This window comes from Sapajus apella, unplaced genomic scaffold (genome assembly GCF_009761245.1).
Source record: "Sapajus apella isolate SASKATOON/1434 unplaced genomic scaffold, GSC_monkey_1.0 scaffold33, whole genome shotgun sequence".
Taxonomy (NCBI): Eukaryota; Metazoa; Chordata; class Mammalia; order Primates; family Cebidae; genus Sapajus; species Sapajus apella.
This window is the reverse complement of record NW_022436973.1, coordinates 12,235,299-12,259,593: the sequence shown is the minus strand read 5'-3', so window position 1 is coordinate 12,259,593 and position 24,295 is coordinate 12,235,299. Positions and strand designations below refer to the sequence as shown.

The 24,295-nt window shown below is 39.4% G+C and overlaps 1 protein-coding gene across 5 annotated transcripts in view; it reads left to right on the top strand.

Annotated features, from left to right (window-relative positions):
* CSNK2A1 (casein kinase 2 alpha 1) overlaps positions 1–24,295 on the top strand; it is a 74,699-nt gene that overhangs the window by 44,667 nt on the left and 5,737 nt on the right. For 2 of the 5 annotated variants that reach the window (XM_032295355.1, XM_032295356.1), the window contains exons 2-12: positions 1,101–1,310; positions 4,253–4,364; positions 9,485–9,586; positions 10,111–10,161; positions 12,189–12,248; positions 14,481–14,564; positions 18,048–18,158; positions 19,626–19,727; positions 20,714–20,814; positions 21,935–22,083; positions 23,138–23,224. In XM_032295355.1, the coding sequence (XP_032151246.1) occupies positions 1,210–1,310; positions 4,253–4,364; positions 9,485–9,586; positions 10,111–10,161; positions 12,189–12,248; positions 14,481–14,564; positions 18,048–18,158; positions 19,626–19,727; positions 20,714–20,814; positions 21,935–22,083; positions 23,138–23,224 (1,060 nt within the window). In that variant the 5' untranslated portion in view covers positions 1,101–1,209. Of the gene's footprint in view, positions 1–1,100; positions 1,311–4,252; positions 4,365–9,307; positions 9,391–9,484; positions 9,587–9,607; positions 9,895–10,110; positions 10,162–12,188; positions 12,249–14,480; positions 14,565–18,047; positions 18,159–19,625; positions 19,728–20,713; positions 20,815–21,934; positions 22,084–23,137; positions 23,225–24,295 lie in introns of those variants that run through there. The other 3 variants (XM_032295358.1, XM_032295357.1, XM_032295360.1) reach the window with 3 other exon arrangements.

Here is a 24,295-nt window from a genome sequence, read left to right as displayed (position 1 = left end):
TTTTTTTTTTTTTTTGGAGATGGAGTTTTGCTCTTGTTGCCCAGGCTGGAGTGCAATGGCTCGATCTTGGCTCACGGCAACCTCAGCCTCCTGAGTAGCTTGGATTACAGGCATGCGCCACCATGCCCAGCTAATTGTTGTTTTTTTTTTTTTGGGTAGAGACGGGGTTGCTCCATGTTGGTCAGGCTGGTCTCAAACTCCCAACCTCAAGTCATCTCCCTGCCTCGGCCTCCCAGAGTGCTGGGATTGTAGGCATGAGCCACCGTGCAGGGCCGACTCAATACAGTTTCAGTTAAATGCATAATGAAGGGAATCAGCAAATGCTGTAGGAATTACAGAAAACAGATAAAGAGACCAGAATAGTCAATTGGAAAGGAACCTGATTTGATAGCATGTTTCTAAAATTTTACTTATTTCCCCCAGTGTCAAATTTTGCATTAGCTCAGCTAATCTGTATTACTATTTTATACCAGTTTTTAAGCTCCAGCATTAAATATAAAGAGATTACTGATTTCTGTTTTTAAATTTAATGAAATCAAGTGTGTCTTTCAAATGATGATCAATGGTCTACTGATTATTACCATAAGGTTCCCCAAAAGATTTGGATCGATATAAGATGACATGGAACTTTGATGTATGAGAACAAGTCTTTATTCTCTTCCTGATTTCATCAAATATGAGTCAGACTGACAATTTGTACTCTCAGCTTTGCCGCCATTCTAGAACCTTTTAGCACCTCTACTTAAGTTACAGAAAGCTGCTGAAAGGAAAGTACTTTTCTGCTAATACCTTTTGTAGAATATATAAATAGTGCCATTTTTCCCTTCCAGGCTACCTTACAAAAATCATTCTAACTTTGCATGCAAAGGTAACAGGATCCTTGGCAGAATACGATTCAAGCAAATATCAGTTTAGTATATTTCTTGGTATTTTTTTCTAATGTCATAGGAAGCAGTGGTTGACACAGTTGAGATATATTTATTGGTTATAAGTAGGAGAGCCAGAGGTATATTTCAGGCCATTATTATTTGTAAGATTATTTCCTCCCCATATACTTTCTGTAAATGATTCCTTGGCCTTTGTGCATTTTGTTTCTGCAGTTTGAAGAAAACAGGTCTGAAACAAGGTCTTACCCCCAGCTGCCTCTGAACACAGTGACTGCCAGATCTCCAAACATCAAGTCCAGCTTTGTCCGCCAACCTGTCTGACATGTCGGGACCCGTGCCAAGCAGGGCCAGAGTTTACACAGATGTTAATACACACAGACCTCGAGAATACTGGGATTACGAGTCACATGTGGTGGAATGGGGGTAATTGTTTTTGTTGACTTCATTATACTCACTCAAAGGGCTGACTCTTGTTGATCTGTTGAGTAATTTTTGTCAGAAAACCTCCAGGACTCTCTATCCATATACCTCAAGATCAAAGCCCAATTTGTGTTTTTTTCTTTTGAGCTGAAAATGTGGTTTTGCAGTGAAGAAGCAGAATATTGCTTTGGCAAATGAACAATTGTAATGGGCTTACCATTTAAAAGTCATCTTAGTTTCTTATCCTTTTCTCTGATTTATATGCAGTCATGCACCACATAACAGCGTTCGAATTCATGACAGACCACATGTAGGACAGTGGTTCCATAAGACTATAAGAGAGCTGAAAAATGACTGTGGCCTGGTAATGTCATCTTAACATCAACAATGCATTTTTTTTTTTTTTTTTTTTTTTTTTTTTTGAGACGGAGTTTCACTCATGTTACCCAGGCTGGAGTGCAATGGCGCGATCTCGGCTCACCGCAACCTCCACCTCCTGGGTTCAGGCAATTCTCCTGCCTCAGCCTCCTGAGTAGCCGGGATTACAGGCACGCACCACCATGCCCAGCTAATTTTTTTTGTATTTTTAGTAGAGACGGGGTTTCACCATGTTGACCAGGATGGTCTCGATCTCTTGACCTCGTGATCCACCCGCCTCGGCCTCCCAAAGTGCTGGGATTACAGGCTTGAGCCACCGCGCCCGGCCTAACAATGCATTCTTTACCTTTTCTGTGTTTAGATACACAAATACCATTGTGTTACAATTGCCTACAGTATTTAGTACGGTAGCATGCTGTACACATTTGTCTCCTAGGAGTAGTAGGCTATACTTTAGGTGTGTAGTGTGCTATACCAAGTAAGTTTGTGTAAATACTCTGATGTTTAACACATTTCTCAGAATGTCATTAAATATAACACATGACAGTATTCTGTACAGGGACCTGGCAACAAAAAGTTACCTATCAGCTTGCTTAGCAAGCAAAGGGCATTGCAGATCAGTGAGAATTGATACTTGAGAGACTTGGAAAACACCAAATTCTTACAAAAAGTATTTTTGAGGTAGAAAATGTTTCATGTTGATACAGAAGGATGAAACAGTTCTCCAGAAAGATAACTTCTTTCTGTTGAGAAGCAAAATTAAATCCTTAAACATTTGCCCTTATCCTGAGACTAGGCATGTCTTAATAATGGAATTCAGCCCAAATTGTATCTTGAACGTTGTAGTCTGCCTGAACAGCTGTGTTTGCCCTCCTGATTCTCTGTGTAAATTCATTTGGATGTTTGCATTTCCTGCCCCAATGTGGTAGACATTTAATTGGTCAGATCATAATTTTGTGATAAAAGCATTTTGACATTAAAGTGCAAAAGAAAGCAATTTGAAAACTCATAAAGCTATAGCTCCTGTATGCTATGTTTTATATCTGACTGGGTGTGATTTCCATAACCTGTAAGTGGTTAGTAACTGCTTCCCTAAATTGTCATAGGGTGTATTTTTAATCTTGAGTATGCCGAGATTCGTGTGTGTGTGTGTGTGTGCGCATGTGTGGAAAAGTCTTGGTCTGTCACCCTGGCTGGATTGCAGTGGCACGACCTCTTCTCACTGAAACTTCCTCCTCCTGGATTCAAGCGATTCGCCCACCTCAGCCTTCCAAGTAGTTGGGGTTACAGGTACCTGCCACCACACCCGGCTAGATTGAGTATGCCATGGTTCTTAACAGTAAATATATTGCTTCTGAGTGAAGAGGCACTGTGTGCTATAAAGACACCATTAAGTGCCAGTGTGGTTCAATACCAATAAATGTTACTATTGATAATCTAACAATTTTCCTCTTACATCACGGGCTTTGGATTCTAGGTAATACTGTGTTTGTTACAGAAATTTCAACTACTGTGTTCAAATTGAGTGCTTTGCATTTGGTTCTGCTTACATGGCACTAAAGAGCCTTTTTGGGCCTTTGACACAGTGTGCTGTTTGCTTGCTCACATTTGTTTTGTATGCCCTCCTATTGGAAGAGAACTCAGCCAGAAGTAGGAGCTTTCTTCCCCTAGACTTGCTGTGATTATTACACTGTCCGTTGTTTTTAGTACCTTTTGTCCTTCCATTAACTTTCTTTTTAACTACTTGAGGAAAAATGAATGGTTGATATGGTTGATTTGGTTCATATTGGATTGTTAGTAGCTCCAGGAGGAGTAGATAGAACCTAGGCCTTAATGAAACCATGTTTGTCATTCTTCAGAGCAAAGTCCTCTACGTTGGAAGCCGGCAGGGGCAGGAGGATATTGTTTTTATTTCCCTTATTCTACCTCTGTTTATTGTCTTTGATGTTGCTTATTGGTTGCAGAATACAGGTATAAGTAGAGGAAGGGACCACTGACTATAGTTTACAATCTATAGTGTGCTTTGTAAACTTTACTACACATGGACTGTCCCCAGAGCTTGCCCTGGAGTGCAAATAGATTAAGCCTGTATATTTGAAAGCCGCTTACCTGCAAAGAGGCCTGTTAAAAATCAGCTGCTGCCAAAGCATGGCTAGATTGAAACAGTCTTGGAAAATGTTTTGAGTTCTTGCTAAGTGCCAACACTGGATCAAGTACTAAGGGGCAAGAATATATAAAAATTACTCTCTTGGGAAAAGCTGTCTCTTGTTAGAGACAAACATATTTAGAACAAACCTTAATATAAGCTAGCTCCATGTCATGTGCCAATAAAGATGCAAACAGTTTGGAATTTGAAAGAATAATTAAAAGCCTTAAGTTTTGCTAATGCTAGGATTTGGAACACCCATTTTTAATTGGCCTAATTAAAAAAATACAATGAAACCAATTTGGGAATGGTTTGAAATACATATAAGTTTTATTACACCTGCTGGTAATAGATTCCTGTAAAGTTGAATTGATGCTTGATAATTTGACCTTTATATAAATCGTTTTTTTTTTGTCCACAGAAATCAAGATGACTACCAGCTGGTGCGAAAATTAGGCCGAGGTAAATACAGTGAAGTATTTGAAGCCATCAACATCACAAATAATGAAAAAGTTGTTGTTAAAATTCTCAAGGTGAGTACAAGAGATAATTTCAGAGGTATTTGGAATATAGATTTTTAAACATAGTTGTGAAAACTTTTTTAAAATGGCATTAAAAAGGTTTTTGGTGCCAAAGTAAATACGTAAATAAAATTTTATTGTATCCTGTGAACTCAGTAGAACAAGTCATGCTTGTGACAGATTAGGAAACTGAAGCAAGAGAGGTGATTTGAGTTGACTCATATAGCTAGGTTGTGGCAGAGTAAGGGAGTAAAAGTACAGTCTCTTCTCTCTAGTTCTTACCTAATAGTTATTTCCTATACTTTTAATTATATAATGAGGCTTTTGTTTTCAGTAAATAAATCATTACCTCTACTGTGTAAGAATGAGGAGTCACAGGACTTAAGGGGGACAGACAGATGGTATCAATGCAGCTCATCCGGTATAATTGTCCATGCTTAGATGATATGAGTGATAAGGACTGAAACAAACTGGGAAACACATGACTCTTCAAAAGGAGTTAGCTGCTTCTCAGCTGAAGCTGATTATTGCCCTGCAGTAGTGCAAGTCCATTGTTGCTTGATACACTGTTTTGCAAAGAAAAGCCAGTAATTTGTTTCGTATATGAATTCTCCTGACTTTTAAGTGTTGACTCAAGATTTTAAAAAACATTGCACAGGCCAGATTTGGCCTCTAGGCTACCAATATACAACTTTTAATTTAGTTATAACTGTGCTGTGGAATGTCATATATTGGGAGCTTAGCATATAGTTCCTTACCACAGGAACTTTTTTATATTTGACACTGAAAAGTAGAAGTTTCCAAACGTTCTCAACTTGTAACACTTAGACTGTCTTAGTAATTTTTTCATGGTACTCCTAAGAAATACCTCATAGGTCTGTGTAATAAGTAGCAAGGTCCAAGTAGCTAAGTAAGTGTTTGTTTCTTTGTTTGAGACGGAGTCTCACTCTGTCGCCCAGGCTGGAGTGCAGTGGCGTGATCTCAGCTCACTGCAACCTCCACCTCCCAGATTCATGCGATTCTCCTGCCTCAGCCTCCTGAGTAGCTGGGACTACAGGTGTACACCACCACACCCTGCTAGTTTTTGTAATTTTAGTAGAGACGAGGTTTTACCATATTGGTCAGGCTGGTCTCCAACCAATTCCTGATGTCAGGTGATCCACCTTGCGTCTGCCTCCCATAGTGCTGAGATTACAGCTGTGAGCCACCGTGCCCAGCCGCTAAATATATTTCAACAACTTGTTAGCCATTTAAAAAGTTATTCACATAAATTAAAAGAAAAAAATCAATTTTTCATTCTTATATAACTATAATTTATTACTATTGGGTTATGTACACCTGTTATTGCACAGCTTTTCAAATGTTGGAATCAGATTGGACACCACCACACTCATTTCCTGTCACTGATTTTTTGCACAGTACTTGCTTTTTATAACAGCAACTGCTGCAAACCCAGCTTCACAAAAATATGCTCTCACAAGGAGTATAATACAATCTAATGTTGAAACTACGAACTACCTCAACCTGGTACTGCACCCAGCGTCTGGTAGATCCAATAATTGGTTGGTGTGTTTTCCTCAAAAATGTAAAGTATTTCACAGTACCCCTGTGCATCGCTGGGGTGCCTCACATGCCATTTGAGAACCAAAGAGTTTAAGTATTTATATCTATCTTGAAGTATCTAAAAAGAGAGCTAGGCTGGAAATCAAAACATTTGGGTGACTAGCCATTGTAGTCCTTTTAACCTAAGACATGTTTATTCATCTGTTAAAAAGAATGTTGACTGAGCATGGTGGCACGTGCCTTTAATTCCAGCTACTCGGGCCTTTAATTCCAGCTATTTAGGAGGCTAAAGTGGGAGGATTGCTTGAGCCCAGAAGTTGAAAGTTGCAATGATCTATGATCAAGCCACTGGCACTCTAGCCTGGGCTATGGGAATGAGACCCTGTCTCAAAATAACAAAAAAGATCAAATACAAAATTGTGTGTGTGTACACCTTGGAGACTGGAGTTCTTTGTAATTGTATGATGATATTCATATGGAAAGGTATATGATAAAATGAGGTGATATATTATTATTTAGAGCCACATGAAAGGCATGAATAGCGGGTCTACATTTCAAAAGAGGGTAGTAAGGAAAAGCTCTTTGGAGCTGTTCTCAGGCCAAATGGGAGGAGGATTTAGATAGCCGTTGGGTGGAAGTGGTGAAGGGAAGCATCCTGTAGAGTACACCAAGATAAGAAAAGAGGAAAAGGGAAAAGTGAGAGAAGTATTTCATGTGAAAGATGTTATGTGACCATATGTATGAGTTGAACTTGGAAAGAGAGATTTAAGTTGCCGAAGGCCTGGAAAAGGTAATCTCTGCATTTCCTTGCAGTCTTAACATTATATGAGTGTCATTTCTAGGTAATTGTGAATGCTTGATAGTTTTGAATGAAGGGTGATTTAGAAAGTTTTTTTCAGCTGAGTTTTTCTAATTGTATTGTATATTTTACTGTAAGGCGATGTAAGTATAGGTGAAGTTTCTTTATTATAAACTATATTTAAAATGTTTAATCTCTCCTCCCTGCTTAGGTTATAAGACAAAAGTTGCATTGATCACATTAGATTAGGGCCCAAGTCAGCTGCCTGGTCTGTCACAAACCAGCTTTTTAAGTTTATAGAGTAGAAGGATTCTGTAGAATAAAAGTTTTGTAAACCAGAAGATTTTATTCCACTAAAAAAACCCAGCAATTGGGTTAATAGAAAACAGGAGGTAAGCGCTGACGGGTTAGTCTCTGCAGGCTGGAAAGATCTCCCAGATACCGTAACGGTTTTGAAATATCCGAATAGTTAAAGCAAGAAGAGAAAACTATTGTCTTGTTTCTTAGGTAGATACTGTATTGGGTAAGAGGTTGTGGGTTTAATTGAATGTGGACTACATGGAAGTCATTAGTAAAATAGCTTCTATTCATTGGGTACCTAATTTGCATTGGACCTGTTCTAACTGTGGTATATAAATCAGTAATGGGCAGTTATAGTCCCTTACAGCAATGAGAAGCATTTAAATGCCTTTTTTTTTTTTTTTTTTTGGAGTCTCGCTCTGTAGCCAGGTGCCAGGCTGGAGTGCAGTGGCTGGATCTCAGCTGACTACAATCTCCACCTCCTGGCTGCAAGCAATTCTCCTGCCTCAGCCTCCCGACTAGCTGGGACTACAGGCACACACCACCATGCCCAGCTAATTTTTGTATTTTAGTAGTGATGGGGTTTCACTATGTTGACCAGATGGTCTCGATCTCTTGACCTCATAATCCGCCTGCCTTGGCCTCCCAAAGTGCTGGGATTACAGTTGTGAGCTACCATGCCTGGTCTTAAATGCTTTTCTGAACTGTACAACTACAAAGCCAGGTTTTGAGAACTGCCAATGTTTCCAAAATCTGCTTCCTTTTGTAGTTTCTGGACCTGGATCATCAGTTCTAAAAGTATCTAAAAGAAATCCCCCATTTCCCCATCAAGATTCTGATTTAGTAAATCTTGGAGGGTCCTGAGTCTGTCTATTTAAAAAATCCAGGTGATTGTTGGTCATCAAACTTTAGTAACCACCAATCTTATTAATGAAGAAATGAAATGTACTTAACTTCTAAGAGTTGTATGCAGTGCATCAGCAGTCCGAAGTGACGAACACCCTAGGAAAAGACCTGCACAGTCCGGTATAGCAGGCACACAGGCCACGTGAGGCTGTTGAGCACTTGAAATATGGCTGGTCTGAATTGAGACATGCTGTAAGGGTAAAATTTTTAAAGGTTTAATACAAAAAATGTAAAATAGATTAGTAATTTTTTATATTGATGTATATATTAAAATAAGATTTTAGATTAAAATACATTAATTTTGTCTTTTTTTCTTTTTAATTTTCTTCATGTGGCTACTGACACATTGAAAATTACACATGTAGTTTGCATTGTATTTCCTTTGGGCCAGCACTGTTTTAGACTATTCAGAAGAAGGCTTTATAAGGCCAGGTGTGGTGGCTAACGCCTGTAATCCCAACACTTTGGGAGGCCAAGGTGGGTATATCACCCGAGGTCAGGAGTTTAAGACCAGCCTGGCTAATATGGTGAAACCCTGTCTCTACTAAAAATACAGAAATTAGCTGGGCATGGTGGCGGGTACCTGTAATCCCAGCTACTCGGAATGCTGAGGCAGGAGAATTGCTTGAACCCGAAAGGCAGAGGGCAGAGGTTACAGTGAGCTGAGATGGCACCACTGCACTTCGGCCTGAGTGACAGAGCAAGACTCCGTCTCAAAAAAAAAAGAAGGCTTTATAAAGGAGGTATAGTTGGACCAAGGCTCTCCTCAGAAAAACATATGAAAAGGATTCCATACTAGATGGGTGAGGAAAAAGGAATGTTTAAAATATACTCTGCAGAGTAGTGTTTTTAGAATGGAGGGATTCATTTATAAGAGTATTGGTGATAAGGCTAGACAGTTATTATGTTTCAGCCATATTCCGAAGTCTTTCAAATACCTCATTTGAGTCTTGCAAGAATCTTATGAGATGGGTGCTCTTGTTATTCATTTTATACTTAGTGAAAGGCTTAGAGAGGTTATGTAGTTTGCCATTAAAGCTAGCAGGTAATGAAGATAGGTTTCACATTGGGCAGTGTGACTCCAAGACCCGTACTTTACCTTCAGGGTTATGCTACACGAAGATGTTTTGGCCATCCCTGTTATTGGGCCTGATTAGAGGAAGAAATGGAAAGGACCCATGTTTCATCCTAATTGATAAAAAGTTTTTCAAGTTATACTTTAGTATTACTAACCATTTAAATTGCTACTTTGTAAGGTTTTAAGACATTAACATGTTTAACATGTTTTAAAATATTAACATCAAGACTGATAATTGAAATGCTAATTCTGCAGAAGTCTGGTATTTGGAATGGAAATCTTTTTTTCTTTCAATTCAACATTTGTAAGTACCTGCAGAATACTTGGCACAGTGCTAGGAGAAGGATTCAGAGACGAATGTGACACATTTTCTTCCTTCAAGGAGCCCATAAGTAAGCCATTTATGTATTACACTACGTGTCGAAATACTCTGAAATTTTTGTTTTGTTTTGTTTTGTTTTTGCTGATGTACTTTTCCCTTTTCAGCCAGTAAAAAAGAAGAAAATTAAGCGTGAAATAAAGATTTTGGAGAATTTGAGAGGAGGTCCCAACATCATCACACTGGCAGACATTGTAAAAGACCCTGTGGTGAGTATAGCAGGTGTTAGCAAGGCCCACCTGGGCTGAGAAGGTGTTTCACCTGGAGCACAACTGGCCTCTTTCTGTTCCCTTCCCTAACCCTCATCGTTAAGTCCTGCTTTGAAAGTGCTTAATCAGATACACCATTTAACTAGCTTGGGTCTTTCTTTCAAAGAGACCTCCACCCACAGACTATTTCTTATTCTTCTAGGCTAAGAGACTGATAGCACTGGAAACTGAAATGTGTTAATCCATTTTGCAAACTCAGGTCCGATGCCGATGGGCGATGGGCGCATTGTCGGGCTGCCTAGAGCCTGGTGAGACTTCAGCTCCATGTCTTCTGTTTGAAATCCATCCCAAAAATGACCAAAGTGTGGTGATGATCAGAGCGGGGAGGGCTTGTAGCAATAGAGGGTTTCTTACTGCTGAGGCGAGGACTGCCAAATTCACCATGCAGCATCCACAAACATTGTGCCCACTAAAGCTGCCAGAGCTATTGCTAATGTGTGTTTTTGTTTTTTTCTTTTCCCCAGTCACGAACCCCCGCCTTGGTTTTTGAACACGTAAACAACACAGACTTCAAGGTATAATATATAACCAACTGTTTCGGGCTAGTGGGTTTTTAGACCACATAGCCTTTGGGGATTAGGCTGTTAGAAGAGCTTGCTTCGAATTTGTTTTTGAAAAGATTTTGATCCTTACAGTGCTAAATTTTAAGATAGAAGAACTCCTATACAAGCAGTGCCCACTTTCTGCATCTTGGTATTTTGCCTGTTTGTTTAATGTTTTTTTTAATGACTGATACATTTACTTCTCACTACTTATTTGACAGTTTCTGCTGATGTTCAGCCTAATGAAGGCAGCAACACATTTACCTAGGATCTGGCCTTATGGCAGTTTGCTTTTAGCAGTAGTGTTCAGGAAGAAATATATTGTATAAATAAAAGTAGGGACTGCTTATTTCTTAGGATTCCTCAGAAACTGTGGGCTATAGATCTTAAAAGACAGGGATCGAGGAAGGATAATGTCAAATTATGCTGTGACACAAACCTCTATGAGAGATATCTCAGAATTCCAATCTATCTGGTGGCCTGCTTATTTCACACTGTTCCAGTTTTACAGAAGAATGTAGCTACTCTTGTGGAGTAAAAGTTGTAAAGATCTTTGATTTGGCTGGGCACAGTGGCTCACGCCTGTAATCCCAGCATTTTGGGAGGCCGAGGCGGGTGGATCATGAGGTCAGGAGATTGAGACCATCCTGGCTAACATGGTGAAACCCGGTCTCTAATAAAAACACAAAAAAAAATTAGCCAGGCATGGTGGCAGGTCCCTGTAGTCCCAGCTACTCGGGAGGCGGAGGCAGGAAAATTGCTTGAACCTGGGAGGCAGAGATTACAGTGAGCCGAGAACACACCACTGCAGTACAGCCTGGGCAACAGTGTGAGACTCCCTCTCAAAAAAAATAAATAAATAAAAGATCTTTGATTTGCCTTTGCACCAGTCCAGTATCCAGATAAGGAAAAAGGAAGAAGACTGTTTTAGAGTCAGAATGATAATTTCAAGGAAAACTTTGTCAGAAGACGTTGCTAACTGTTTAAAGACATGTACATGTGGCTGGGCATAGTGGCTTACGCCTGCAGTCCTAGCTACTGGGGAAGCTGAGGTAGGAGGATTGCTTGACCCCAGGAGTTTGAGGTTGCAGTGAGCTATGATGACACCACGGCACTCCAGCCTGGGCAACAGAGTGAGACCCTGTCTCCAAAAAAAATACACACACACATATATGTGTGTGTGTCCATGTAAAAAATATTCTGCGACTCTTTAGAAAGTGGAAAGGATCCATAAGAGTTGTTCACAGAGTTTACTTTCCGTTTGGGACAAGAACAGTTTTGTTTTCTGGGCAAAGTGGCTCACGCCTGTAATCTCAGCATTTTGGGAGGCCAAGGCAGGCAGATCATGAGGTCAGAGGTTCGAGACCAGGCTGATCAACATGGTGAAACCCCCTCTCTACTAAAAATATAAAAATTAGCTGGGTGTGGCAATGTGCGCCTATAGTCCCAGCTACTCAGGAGGTGGAGGTTGCAGTGAGCCAAGATCACCCCACTGCACACTAGCCTGGGTGACAGAGCGAGACTACATCCCCTGTGTGCCCCGCCCCCCCCCAAATAAAAAGAATAGTTTGGTTAAATTGACTCAACGGGTTTGGCCTCATGACATCTGCATACCCACTGGTGATCTGCAGGGCCCACTCTGTAAGCCAAAGATGAGTTAGTTCCCTGCTAAGGAGGTGGTGTATTTGTCAAAATGCCTTTTTTGAGAAGGTCTGAAGATAAAAGCAAACTAAATTATAAGCGTGTATCAATGCATATTAGGGTATCTAGATCGGTATATTTCTGATTGGATTATAGCTTCTGCAATATATGTTTGAGTAATTCTTCACTTTTAAGAGTTGAAGACTCAAAGTATCTCTTTAAAGTTAATGTAATGTTAGACAGATCTTGGAACAATAGGAAATGAGCCAAGTCTTGGTTTGAATTACTGTGAGTGAGGGTGAAAATGCCTTTCTGTCAGCGTTATTTCATGGCTCAAATCTTACCTTTGTCTTTAACAGCAATTGTACCAGACATTAACAGACTACGATATTCGATTTTACATGTATGAAATTCTGAAGGTAAGTGAACTTTGGACACTAATTTTTGTTGTTGTTGTGTTGTTGAGACAGAGTCTTGCTTTGTCTTACAGGGTGGAGTGCAATGGTGCAATCTCGGCTCACTGCAACCTCTGCCTCCCAGGTTTAGGTGATTCTCCTGCCTCAGCCTCCCGAGTAGCTGGGATTACATGTACCTGACACCGTGGCCAGCTAATTTTTATATATTTTAGTAGAGACAGTTTTGCCATGTTGACCAGGCTGGTCTCCATCTCAGGTGATCCACCTGCCTCGGCCTCTGAAAGTTCTGGGATTACAGATGTGAGCCACTATACCCAGGCAGATACTAAATATTTTTAAATTGGTCTTCTCTTTGTTAAATAGTCAGTTGATGGTAGAAAAGCCAGCACATTAACTTTGTAAAGTATGTTTAAAGAAGGGACCTCTGAATAAGTTTTTAATAAGTTAATAGTATCATACCTGTAATCTCAGTGCTTTGGAAGGCTGAGGCAGGAGGATTGTTTGAGGCCAGGAGATCAAGACCAGCCTGGGCAACATAGTGAAGCCCCCATCTCTACCAAAAAAAATTTAAAAATTAGCTGGCCATGGTAGTGGGCACCTGTAGTTGCAGCTACTTGGGAGGCTAAGGCAGGAGGATTACTTGAGGCCAGGAGATCAAGACCAGCCCGGGCAACATAGTGAGACTCTGCCTCTACAAAAAAATTTAAAAATTAGCTGGGCATGGTGGCGCATACTTGTAATTCCAGCTACTTGGGAGGCTGAGACAGGAGGATCTTAGGAATTTGAGGCAGCAGTGAGCTATGATTGTTGCACAGGCTGGAGTGCAGTGGTGCAGAGTGAGACCCTGTCTCTAAATACATAAATCATAAATCAACATTAATAATAATAGTATGAGAACGCTTGTGCTAAGGGTTATGGAATGGGGTCCAGTAGGAGTATAATTTAGAACAATTTGAAAAGGTTATTTGTAAGAAAGCTGGGACTGACCCCTTAACAAATATTTGTAATCTCTGTATGCCCCTACATAAGTTAAAATTAAGTTTTCAAAACTCGTGAAAACACCTGATGTGCTAGCTTCTGGTGTACTTTATTTCACTTAAGATTCAACAAATGAAACAGTAAACTACAACTCAGTTCTCAAAGGGTAATTGTCCTAAGGAGTATGTAAATTTCTGCTTATAGATTGCTAATTGAAAATTTATTTTCATTTCCAAAGTGGGGTCACCAAATATCTTGTTCCCAGTAGTCACAAGATCAGCTTTCTAGATGAGAGAATTACTAAAAGTTGGCTAAGGTTTCTTACTAAACAAGAGTTGACATAAAGCCTGCTGTTTGTGCCTTAGAAGTACTCTGAGGAGTTGTGCCAGCAGAGATATTTGATCTTTCCATTGGCTCATGCAGTCTTGTGGCAGGCAAGGCTTTCGAAAGTTACAGTTAAGATTGCCTAGCCCTGGGAACTGTAAGAACCCAAGTTGCCCTTCAGGAAGGACAAGAATTTGACCAATGACATCAGTCGACTGAAAGGCTGGGATTAACAGACCCCAAAGATTATACTGCTCAGTTCCCTTTAGCTTGAGGTTGAAAAAAATTCAGATTGGATTTGATTATCTAAATCAGGCATTGGCAAACTTCTGTGAAGAGGCAAATAGTAAATATTTTAGGCTTTGTGGGCCATATGGTCTTTGTCACACTATTCAACTCTGCTTTTGTAGAAAAGCAACCATAGACAATATGTAAACAAATGGGCATGGCTATGTTCCAATAAAACATTATTTACAAAAGCAGATATCAGGCCAAATTTGGCCTGTGGTTTGCCAACCTCTGTTGTAGACTCTTAGTTGCTAAAGAATTACTGTTCTTTGAATAAGAAGTTTGTAGTAAAGATCTGTGTTCATTTTTTGAGGGGCCTGTGAAAATCTAGGATCTGGACAAGATGGAAAAATTTGAAGTGGTGCAATTTGGGTATACTTTGAGTCTTTTAGGACAGAACGCATGTTGAAACAACTATGTCAGAAAAAGATCTCTAAGCCGAAAGACCTGAGTTTGCTTGACTATGAGACCATGAACGGTCTCTGAAGCATTGCTGTGGAAGTGACTCTCCTAATCTTGAATGCCAGGGGGTTGTGAAGCTAAAAGGAAAATTTACATGGAGGAAAAAGTAAAGGACTCTTAACTATTAACAAAAAAAATCCCTGTTACTCAGGCTAACTCCTTTCTTACCTGTTCCTCTCACAGGCCCTGGATTATTGTCACAGCATGGGAATTATGCATAGAGATGTGAAGCCCCATAATGTCATGATTGATCATGAGCACAGAAAGGTAAAGTGATAGACTGACAAGTGTTGTTTATCTACATGATAAACACACAGCCCATCTTCAACACTTTATCCCTTGTATTGTCACAGACCCTAGTACCTATTAGGCACTTGATAAATATTTGGTGAATGAATGTATGAATTTACAAATCAACATGTTTGAACCATTACTTATATTTCTAAGAATACTACCAAGAAGGAAACATTAGTATAATGGGCAAAATGTTCATCTTCTTAGCCCAGAAACCTGGCTTCTAATCTTATTTATTGAATAACTAGTTTTCTGAGAAACTACTTTCTCTTCATTTGCCTACTTTTTCTTACCTGTACAGTGTGGGTAATTATTGCCCTTCAGGCGACTAGGTATTCATGATAATTAAATGTGCACAGTTAAGCGGATAAAGTATACAGAAAATGCTACTTCTGTTAGTAGGTGTCATGAGGCCCCTATTGTCTGTAAATGCTTTTACATGAGAGCCGTAATGGCCACATGCTTTATAACGTTTCAGGTTTTTGTTTGTTTGTTTGTTTGTTTGAGACGGGGTTTCACCATGTTGGTCAGACTGGTCTCGAACTCCTGACCTCAGGTAATCCACCTGCCTCGGCCTCCCTAAGTGCTGGGATTACAGGCATGAGCCACTGTGCCCGGCCAATGTTTCAGTTTTTTAAGGTGATCAGGCCATGATGACTTATCTGTTGTCTTCGGGGAGTTAGGTAATTTGTTTATGGAACTAATTTTTTTTTTTTTAAGACACATACTATGTCAAAGGCACTGGTCTAGGGGCTAGAAATACGTGAATGAACTAAACATACAATAAATGCTTATCTTTTAGGAGCTTATATTTAGGGAGGCTGATGGGATAGAAAGTTATTTTGATGTAGAAGAAAAAAACAAGAATAGAGAATGGCAAGAGGGTATTTGCAGTTTTCAATCAGTTGTAAGGGAAGGTTTCATTAGAAAGGTGACATTTTAGCACTGGAAGGAACCCAGCCATGCAGTCTTATGAAGAGACATGTCCCAAGGCAGAGTAAATAGCAAGTACAAAAGCTCTGAGTAATATGTTTGGCGTGTTGGAACAGCAGCAAGGATAAAGCTGGGACAGGATGAATGCCGGGAAAGTAGAAGGAAATGGGATCAAAGAGGTAAAACCAAATAATGTAAAACCTTATTGGTGGTTAGGCCTTTTCTCTGAAGTTAGAGAGCTTTTGCATATTCTAAGCTTTGGCATGTTCTCACTTGAAATTTAAAAGTTAACTACACATCTATTAGAACAGCTAAAATAAAAGATAGCAATGGTTCCAAGTGCTGGCGAATACTTGAAGAAACTTGATCTCTCATACATTGCTGGTAGGAATGTAAGGTTTGACATTTTGGAAAATGCTAAACTGTTGTTTTATAGTTTGTTGGTTTCTTGAAAAGCTAAACATATGCTTACCATACAATCCTGCAGTGGCATTTATCCCAGAGCAACAAAATCTTAGGTCCACACAAAAGCCTATATATGAATGCAACTATATTTGTAATAGCTCAAAATTGGGGGGAAAAGCTGGGCACAGGGGCTCACCTGTAATCCTAGCACTTTTTGGGAGGCTGAAGCTGGCAGATCACGAGGTCAGGAGTTCAAGACCAGCCCGACCAACATGGTGAAACGCCATCTCTACTAAAAAAAAAAAAAAAAAATTATCTGGGCATGATGGTGCATGTCTGTAATCCTAGCTACTCAGGAGGCTGAGACAGGAGAATAACTTGAACCGGGAGGCGGAGTTTGCAGTGAGCCAAGATTGCGCCACTGCACTCCAGCCTGGGTGACAGAGCAAGGCGCCTTCTAAAAAAAATATATATATATATTAGGGGAAAAAATGCCCTTTAATGAGGGAAAGGTTAAACACACTGGCATATCCATACTATATGTCATTATGAAGTAGTATTTCTCGATAATAAAAAGGAAAGACCTATGATACATGCAACAACTTGGATGGATCTTATGCTTAGTGAAAAAAGGCAATCTCAAAAAAAGTTATATGCCAGTGACTCCATTTCTATAGCATTCTCAAAATGATAGAGATAAAGAGCAGAGGGGTTGGGCTAATACACAGGACATGTGTGTGATGATCTTGTGGAGGAGATTATATGAATTTACACATAATAAAATTGCTTAGAAACATACGCAAACACACGCATGCATGTAAAACTGGTGAAACCTGAATAATATCTTTCTGAATTGTGCCAATGTCAGTTTCTTGATTTTGGTACTGTACTGTAGTTATGTAAGATGTTACTATTAGGGGAAACCGGGTAAAGGGTACAGAGAATCTCTACTACTTTTGCAGTTTCCTGTGAATCTGTAATCTCTCCGTAGCAACCTGAACAATCCTTTTAAAAAGCTATTTATATTTATTTTAAAATTATTAATATTTTTAAAACAATTATTAAACTGTTTAGTATTTATTAAACTATTTAAACTAGAGGGCAAGAGTGAAAGCACTGAGACTGGTTAGGAGAAGGGGCTATGGCAATATATCAAACAAGAGGTGGTGGTGACTTGGATCAGGGCAGTGGCGGTGGAGGTGATGATAATAATCAGAATATGATGGAGCCTTCAGGATTTGTTGACAGATTAAATGTGAGGTCTGAGGGAAACAAGAATCCAGGGTGAATCTGAAGTTTTGGCTTATATGACAGGATGAATATCACCTTTAACTGAGCAGGGGGAGACTATGGAGGTGGTTTTGCAGGGAATAATCAAAGGTTTCGTTTTGAGATGTGGGCAGTAAACTTAGTGCCAGAGCATTCAGGGCCTACTGCTGGCACTTCATATCATGGTCGTGCTAAGCACAACAGACGAATAAGCTTGCCTCTTATCCCTTTTTCCACGTTTAGGACACATTTTGGTAAAAGCTGTAGTGTATGACTTTTCTGTTATTTCATCTGTCCAGCAAATATTTATTCATTTTTCTCCTGTATACCAGGCATTATGTTGAATTCTGAAAATTACAAAAGTGAATAAAATAGTCCCTACCCCCAAGGAGCTTGTCATCCATATTGAAAAAGGAAGGTAGACAACATAAAGAGTTGTAGGTGCTGTTAAAGAAATATATATATAAAGTTCAGGGGGCCGAAGGCAATGATCAGTTCTATTTAAATAATTAGAAAAGACTTCATTGAGGAGCTAACTTAAATATTCCAAAAGTTAAGGAGATGCTTACCAATAGGATTATAGGTTGGGTAGTGGGGACATTTTAGTTATTGAGCAGTTTAAGAAATTTGAAAGGCACAAATGATATTTTGTCTTTTAGGAACAAAATCTTGGAGAAAGTTGTATGTCAAACTAAAAAGTTTGATTTTCATCCCAAAGGCTATAAGTAGTCAGTGAAGGGGTTTCAGTAGACAGTGACACGGCTGGTACATTTTATCAAGAGTATGCTAATAGCACAATGTGGGTAGCTTAGAGAAAGATAAAATTGCTCATAATTTATTCTTTTTCAGCTTCGACTAATAGACTGGGGTTTGGCTGAGTTTTATCATCCTGGCCAAGAATATAATGTCCGAGTTGCTTCCCGATACTTCAAAGGTCCTGAGCTACTTGTAGACTATCAGGTGAGAAGGGCAGGTACAGTTTTGGTCCTGTGTTTATTTTGCACATAATTTACCCAAAAACAGTGTCATTTTGTGCATTTAAGTAGGCCACTTATGCACAGTAATAGCTGTCCTTTTTATATGAAATGTAAAATATAAATCACCTCAATTATGTACCATAACTTACATTTCTTTTATTGTCACAGTGTCAGTAGAATATGAATAGGTCTGTATTTGATCCTAACTTGAGGGAAAATAACCAAAGATATGTTCTGTAATCAGAAGTTCCAGAACTGGTTTGAGAATTGTAAGCCTGGTTGTTTTTGTTTGTTTTTTGAGGCAGGATTTTGCTCTATTGCCCAGGCTGGAGTGCAGTGCCATGATCTTAGCTCACTGCAGCCTCGAACTTCTGGGCTCAAGTAATCCTCCCACCTTAGCCTCCTGAGTAGCTGGGACTACAGGCATGTACTACCACACCTAGCTAAATTTTTAATTTTTTTATTTATAGAGAGAAAGTCTCACTATGTTGCCCAGGCTGATCTCAAACTCCTGGGTACAACCCATCCTCCCACTTCAGCTCCCTAAAGTGCTGAGATTACAGGCATTAGCCACCATGCCCAGCCTGTAACTGAGTTTAACCAATCTTCAGAGTAAATTCAAGAATGTTTTCTTTTTCTTCTGAATTGTATACTAAATATAAAGCCCTTTGCCCCACTTTCCCCCAAAAGCCTTCTTTTCCCTCACAGGGAAAGGAGAAGGGAACCAAATTAATAATAGATTTGCCAAGTATTTAAAAATCTAAAGTTTTCTTAGGAGCGTCTTTTATGCCCAGTCTCTCCAGGTTATCAGTTGATTTTAAAAGTTTCAGTCTCTTAGTTCTTGTAGAAATCTCTTTCTTGAGATCTTAAGGCTATAGCTCTGAGCTCAAATAGCATTTTATGCATAAAAATATTATTTACCATATTACTAATTATGAAAAACAGAACACTGTCCTATATAGGAAAATTAAAGATTAAATTCTAAAAAACATTTATGTTATAAAATACTAATGATACACATTAGATGATCTCTATAGGCTAACAATTTGGAAATTTTTTTTTTTTTTAATGTAAGTGAAGAAAACAATTCAGAATAGTATGTACATTAGCTGAGCATAACGGTGTGTGCCTGTGGTCCTACCTACTCAGGAGCCCTAAGCCCAGGAGTTGGAGGCTACAGTGAGCTATGTTCGCACTACTACACTCCAGCCTGGGCAACAGAGCAAGACCCTGTATCTTTTTTGAAAAAAAGAAGAAAGAAAAGTAAAATTTGTTTTAAAATAGAGTGAAAGCATACATAAACGACTGAAAAGAAATATATGAAGATGTTATTAGTGTTTTGATTTTTGAGTCAGTGGAGTGATTTTTTAATTTAAAAAAAATCAATTTTTTATTTTGAAGCGACAAGCCTGGGGATTCATGAATAATAACTGAATTTACTTTTATGCAGATGTATGATTATAGTTTGGATATGTGGAGTTTGGGTTGTATGCTGGCAAGTATGATCTTTCGGAAGGAGCCATTTTTCCATGGACATGACAATTATGATCAGGTAATATATATTATACACATCAAAAAATTTCCTGGTCTAATGCAGTGATAGCCAGAACTGCCTATAATTTTCAGTTCACTGTTTGTTCTGCCACCCTGATATTGATCATTAGATCGATGTTTTGTGAGCTACCAGCTTGGCTTTTGGAAATCAGACTTTCCCCCTAGTCTTTGTCATTTGCATTGCCTGTTTTATTGTGAAGAATACATGTAAATTGTCATGCAGATTTTTAAAATAGGACATTACCTTAGAATTCTCCTAATACAAACTTATTCTCCAATATGATGTTTTCTACAGTATATTAGCCTATATGTGGTATTTCTGTGATCCTTTTGTTTCTTTATATGGGTTGAGTTATAGATGCTTTTTAAACTAACCCCACTTCCCCCTTGAAGATCAAAGGGCTGTTTCATTCACAAGAACCTGGAATGATTCTAGGACCTTGTGGAAGGTACCATTGCCTTGTTCCCTTTGAGCACCATGTCCATTTTTAATGAGTCAAAGAATACAACCTGAATTCCATTAAAGTCAGTAACTCTGTATCAAGTGCCATGCAGTACTGAGGATTACAGAAAAAAAAAGAACAGTTCTTCCCTCAAATAGTTCATAGTCAATCTTGTAAGGGAGTCAAACATACAAGGAAATAGATTATAGTCGTAACTTCAGAGTAGAAGTGTGGACAAGGCAAAAAAGGCAGTAGCGGTGAGTAGTCTGAGTGTGCAAGGGGAGCTTCCCAAAAGAAGTGGCACATCTTCAATTGGGTTTTGAGTTCACCAGGGTGACATTTCAAGAGGAAGGAACCAGTTTATAAAGTGATTTGCTTTTTCTAACACTGTCACATTGAGTTGAAGTCTAAATTGTTAGGAGGTCTAGCATTCATACCTGTAGACATGATGATGCCTTTATATTAATTCAATCATTATTAATTGTTGATTTAATGATATAATATGCTTGTGGTATGGGTTTTTCTCTTTCTTTAATACTAGTTGGTGAGGATAGCCAAAGTTCTGGGGACAGAAGATTTATATGACTATATTGACAAATACAACATTGAATTAGATCCACGTTTCAATGATATCTTGGGCAGGTAAGTCATGAAACACAATATGTGCATCTGTGGCTTAAGCACTTTGGGTATGAACTGGCGCTTAGGATCTTCAGAACAGTTATGTTCTCTTTGCTAACAGTGGTCCATTGCCACAGGATGCTGCATTGAGCAGTCCTCTGATAAAGGCATTGGATTGAATGGCCCTTTATTCAGATTCACTTACAGGAATCTGATGGAGGGACTATGTAGCTAGAGGATTCCTGCAAAATGAAGTGTAGATTCTAGTAGACGGGTTACAGTTGAGCCAGAAATAAAAATCTCACTTCATAAACCTAGCTTCTTTAAATGACAAAACTCTCTCCAAGAGAAAGAAATTGAAATAGAAAATGCATGCTTTAAGACTGATGTGCAGGCGGGGCATAGTAGCTCATATCTGTAATCCTAGAACTTTAGGAGGCCGAGGCAGGAGGATCAGTTGACCCTAGGAGGTGGAGACCAGCCTGGGCAAGATAGTGAGACCCTCAACTCCACAAAAAAATAAAAAGTCACCTAGGCGTAGTGATGTGTGCCAGTAGTCCAGACTGCTAGGAAGCTGAAGCAGGAGTATCCGTTGAGCCCAAGAAGGAAGGCTACAGAGAGCTATGAACATATGACTGCACTCCAGCCTGGGCAACAGAGTGAGACCCTGTCTCAAAAAAATGACTGATGTGCAGACAACTGACTTTAACAATAATGACTGGGTACAGTACTTATATACTAACCACTTAACAGGAGGAGATGGACTTTCCTGATACAAAGGCTTTTGCTGGCCAAGTGGCAGAGATACCAGGAATATGTGTGAGGATGGAAAGTAGGCCTGGTTGGCTCAGCCACCTGACCCTTCTTGCTACACAGAAGCAATTCACATCCTGTCAAGTAATCTGAATTATGTTTCTTAAAATTGAGAGGACTCATGTCTTTTTTTACTCTATGTTATTTCCAGTCTCCAGTTAGCTTTGTTGTCCCATGCAGTGGCAGAGTGGTACAAGACTACTCTCTTGAGTTTTGATTCCTCTTTGCTTTTGGCTGGGCTTTTAACCACTAAGAAAAATGTAGAAATGAAATGTTGGGCTTCTCTGCCCACATGGCCCATTTCTCATTCCCTCTTTTGGTCCTGCAGACACTCTCGAAAGCGATGGGAACGCTTTGTCCACAGTGAAAATCAGCATCTTGTCAGCCCTGAGGCCTTGGATTTCCTGGACAAACTGCTGCGATATGACCACCAGTCACGGCTTACTGCAAGAGAGGCCATGGAGCACCCTTATTTCTGTGAGTCCAGCTGTCTAGCCCACAGAGCTTGTGCAGGCCCAGAGTCCTACAGCACAGCGTTGTAATCCCAGCTCCTGTCTGCTTGCTGCAAAGCTAATTCACCTACACTAGCCTCAGATTCTTCCAGTGGGTATAGTGATGGCAACTACACTGCGCAATTATTGGAATAATTCTTCTCTAACATAATACATGACCCAAGAGCATTTCTAAATATACTTCTTTCATACTGTGAGGATGTCTCAGTGCCTCAGTCTGGAATGGTTGAATTAGAATACACAGCCCTGTATCTGTCCTGTCTCTAGTAACCATTCACTGAAAAGAGCTAATGAGGCTTACAAATCTTAATATTATATGAACACCTTGACTTAGATGTGTGAATATAACCACCTGTGCCATCCTCAGTGAAAATGCCACTTAGACCCACCCCATCCTCACTGTGATATTAGCTGCAACATTGCATTTTTCCTTGGGTGATGGTTTTGTAGTGAATGATTTATACTTTTGTCCAGTCTTCTGTACCAGAAGCAGGCAGACAGGCTGATTGGGATAGAGAATGTGGTCACAGCCCTAACCTACATGGACCTATCTATACCTTTGGCCTACTTGGTACTGAGCTGTGGACACACTGGTAATATATTACCATCTTTGCCGAGTTACATTGTCATGTCTCCGTTAAACCTCAACAGAAGCAGCTTCATTTTAAATTAGCTCTACAATAAATAATTACCTCATCTTTCTACCGTTTGGTTGAAAGTATCCCTGAGTATCCTACCTCTGTACAAAGTAATGTATTATCCAAGCTTACTTGTAGCCATATTTGTAATAACAAAATATTGAAGGGTTAACTTTTACCACAGTTTGATAGGAAAGCTATTTCTATTTTTTATCACTTGTCTAATTTGTGGTGAAGGCAATTGCCACCTTAAGTTCTTTGGGGAATAATGTAGAGTATAAATAAAATGCAAAGAATGAAGCTTGCTGCTTTCAGGCTCCCAGACCATTAGTTTAATCTTTCAAGCAAAACAGAACTTAGCCTTTTTTGTCTCTTTTCTAGACACTGTTGTGAAGGACCAGGCTCGAATGGGTTCATCTAGCATGGCAGGGGGAAGTACGCCTGTCAGCAGCGCCAATATGATGTCAGGTCAGTTCACTGGTAAATTTCTTTTAAAAAAAAATGTGGAAGTCAATTACTATTCTTAGCTTTGTGATCTTATTTATTGTATACTTTCTTTTCTCTGTACTGGTGGTCTTATAACTTTTCTCACCAGGTTTCAGCACGCTTAACACTTGGTATACTTCAGTGACACTGTCTTGAGTAGAGTGTACAATATCAGAAACAATATTAAGAAATTGGGGTGTAAAGATGGGGTTTGTACATAGGGGTGTGTGTGTACAAGGACAGTTCTCATATTTAACAGAGCAACTACAGAGTATGAGTTATAAAAACATAAGTAAAATTGTTTTTAATTATTGAATCAGTGTGATGTATAGTGAGTTTTTATAGAGTACCCAATTACGCCAAAGGAACTAGAGGCACATATGATAAGATTATACATGTAGGCAACATCCAAATGGGTTCACGTGTGGTAGTGAAGGCATTTATCTAGATACTCTCAAATGCTGTTGCTCCCCACCCCCCATTTTAAGGAACTAGCTGCCTTCTAGAATTTACCCCTTGAGTATCCTACCTCTATACAGAGTACTGTGTATCCAAGCCTACTTGTAGCCTTATTTGTAATAACAAAACATTGAGAATAGCTATCAGTAGGAAACTGGTTAAATCAGTCATGATATATCCATTTAATGGAATATGATGCAGCTGGAGAAAAGAATGAATGTGTTTTATGTTCTGTTAGAGTTCGAACTCCAATATAATAATGTGAAATTTAAAAAGCAAGATGCAGGCCAGGTGTGGTGGCTCATACCTGTAATCCCAGCACTTTGAGAAGCTGAGGCGGGTGGATCACGAGGTCAAGAGATTGAGACCATCCTGGCCAACATGATGAAACCCCGTCTCTACTAAAAATACAAAAAGTAGCTGGGTATGGTGGTATGCGCCTGTAGTCCCAGCTACTCAGGAGACTGAGGCAGAAGAATCGCTTTAACCCAGGAGGTGGAGGTTGCAGTGAGCAGAGATTGCGCCACTGCACTCCAGCCTGGCACCAGAGTGAGACTCCGTCTCCAAAAAAAAAAAAAAAAAAAAAAAAAGCAA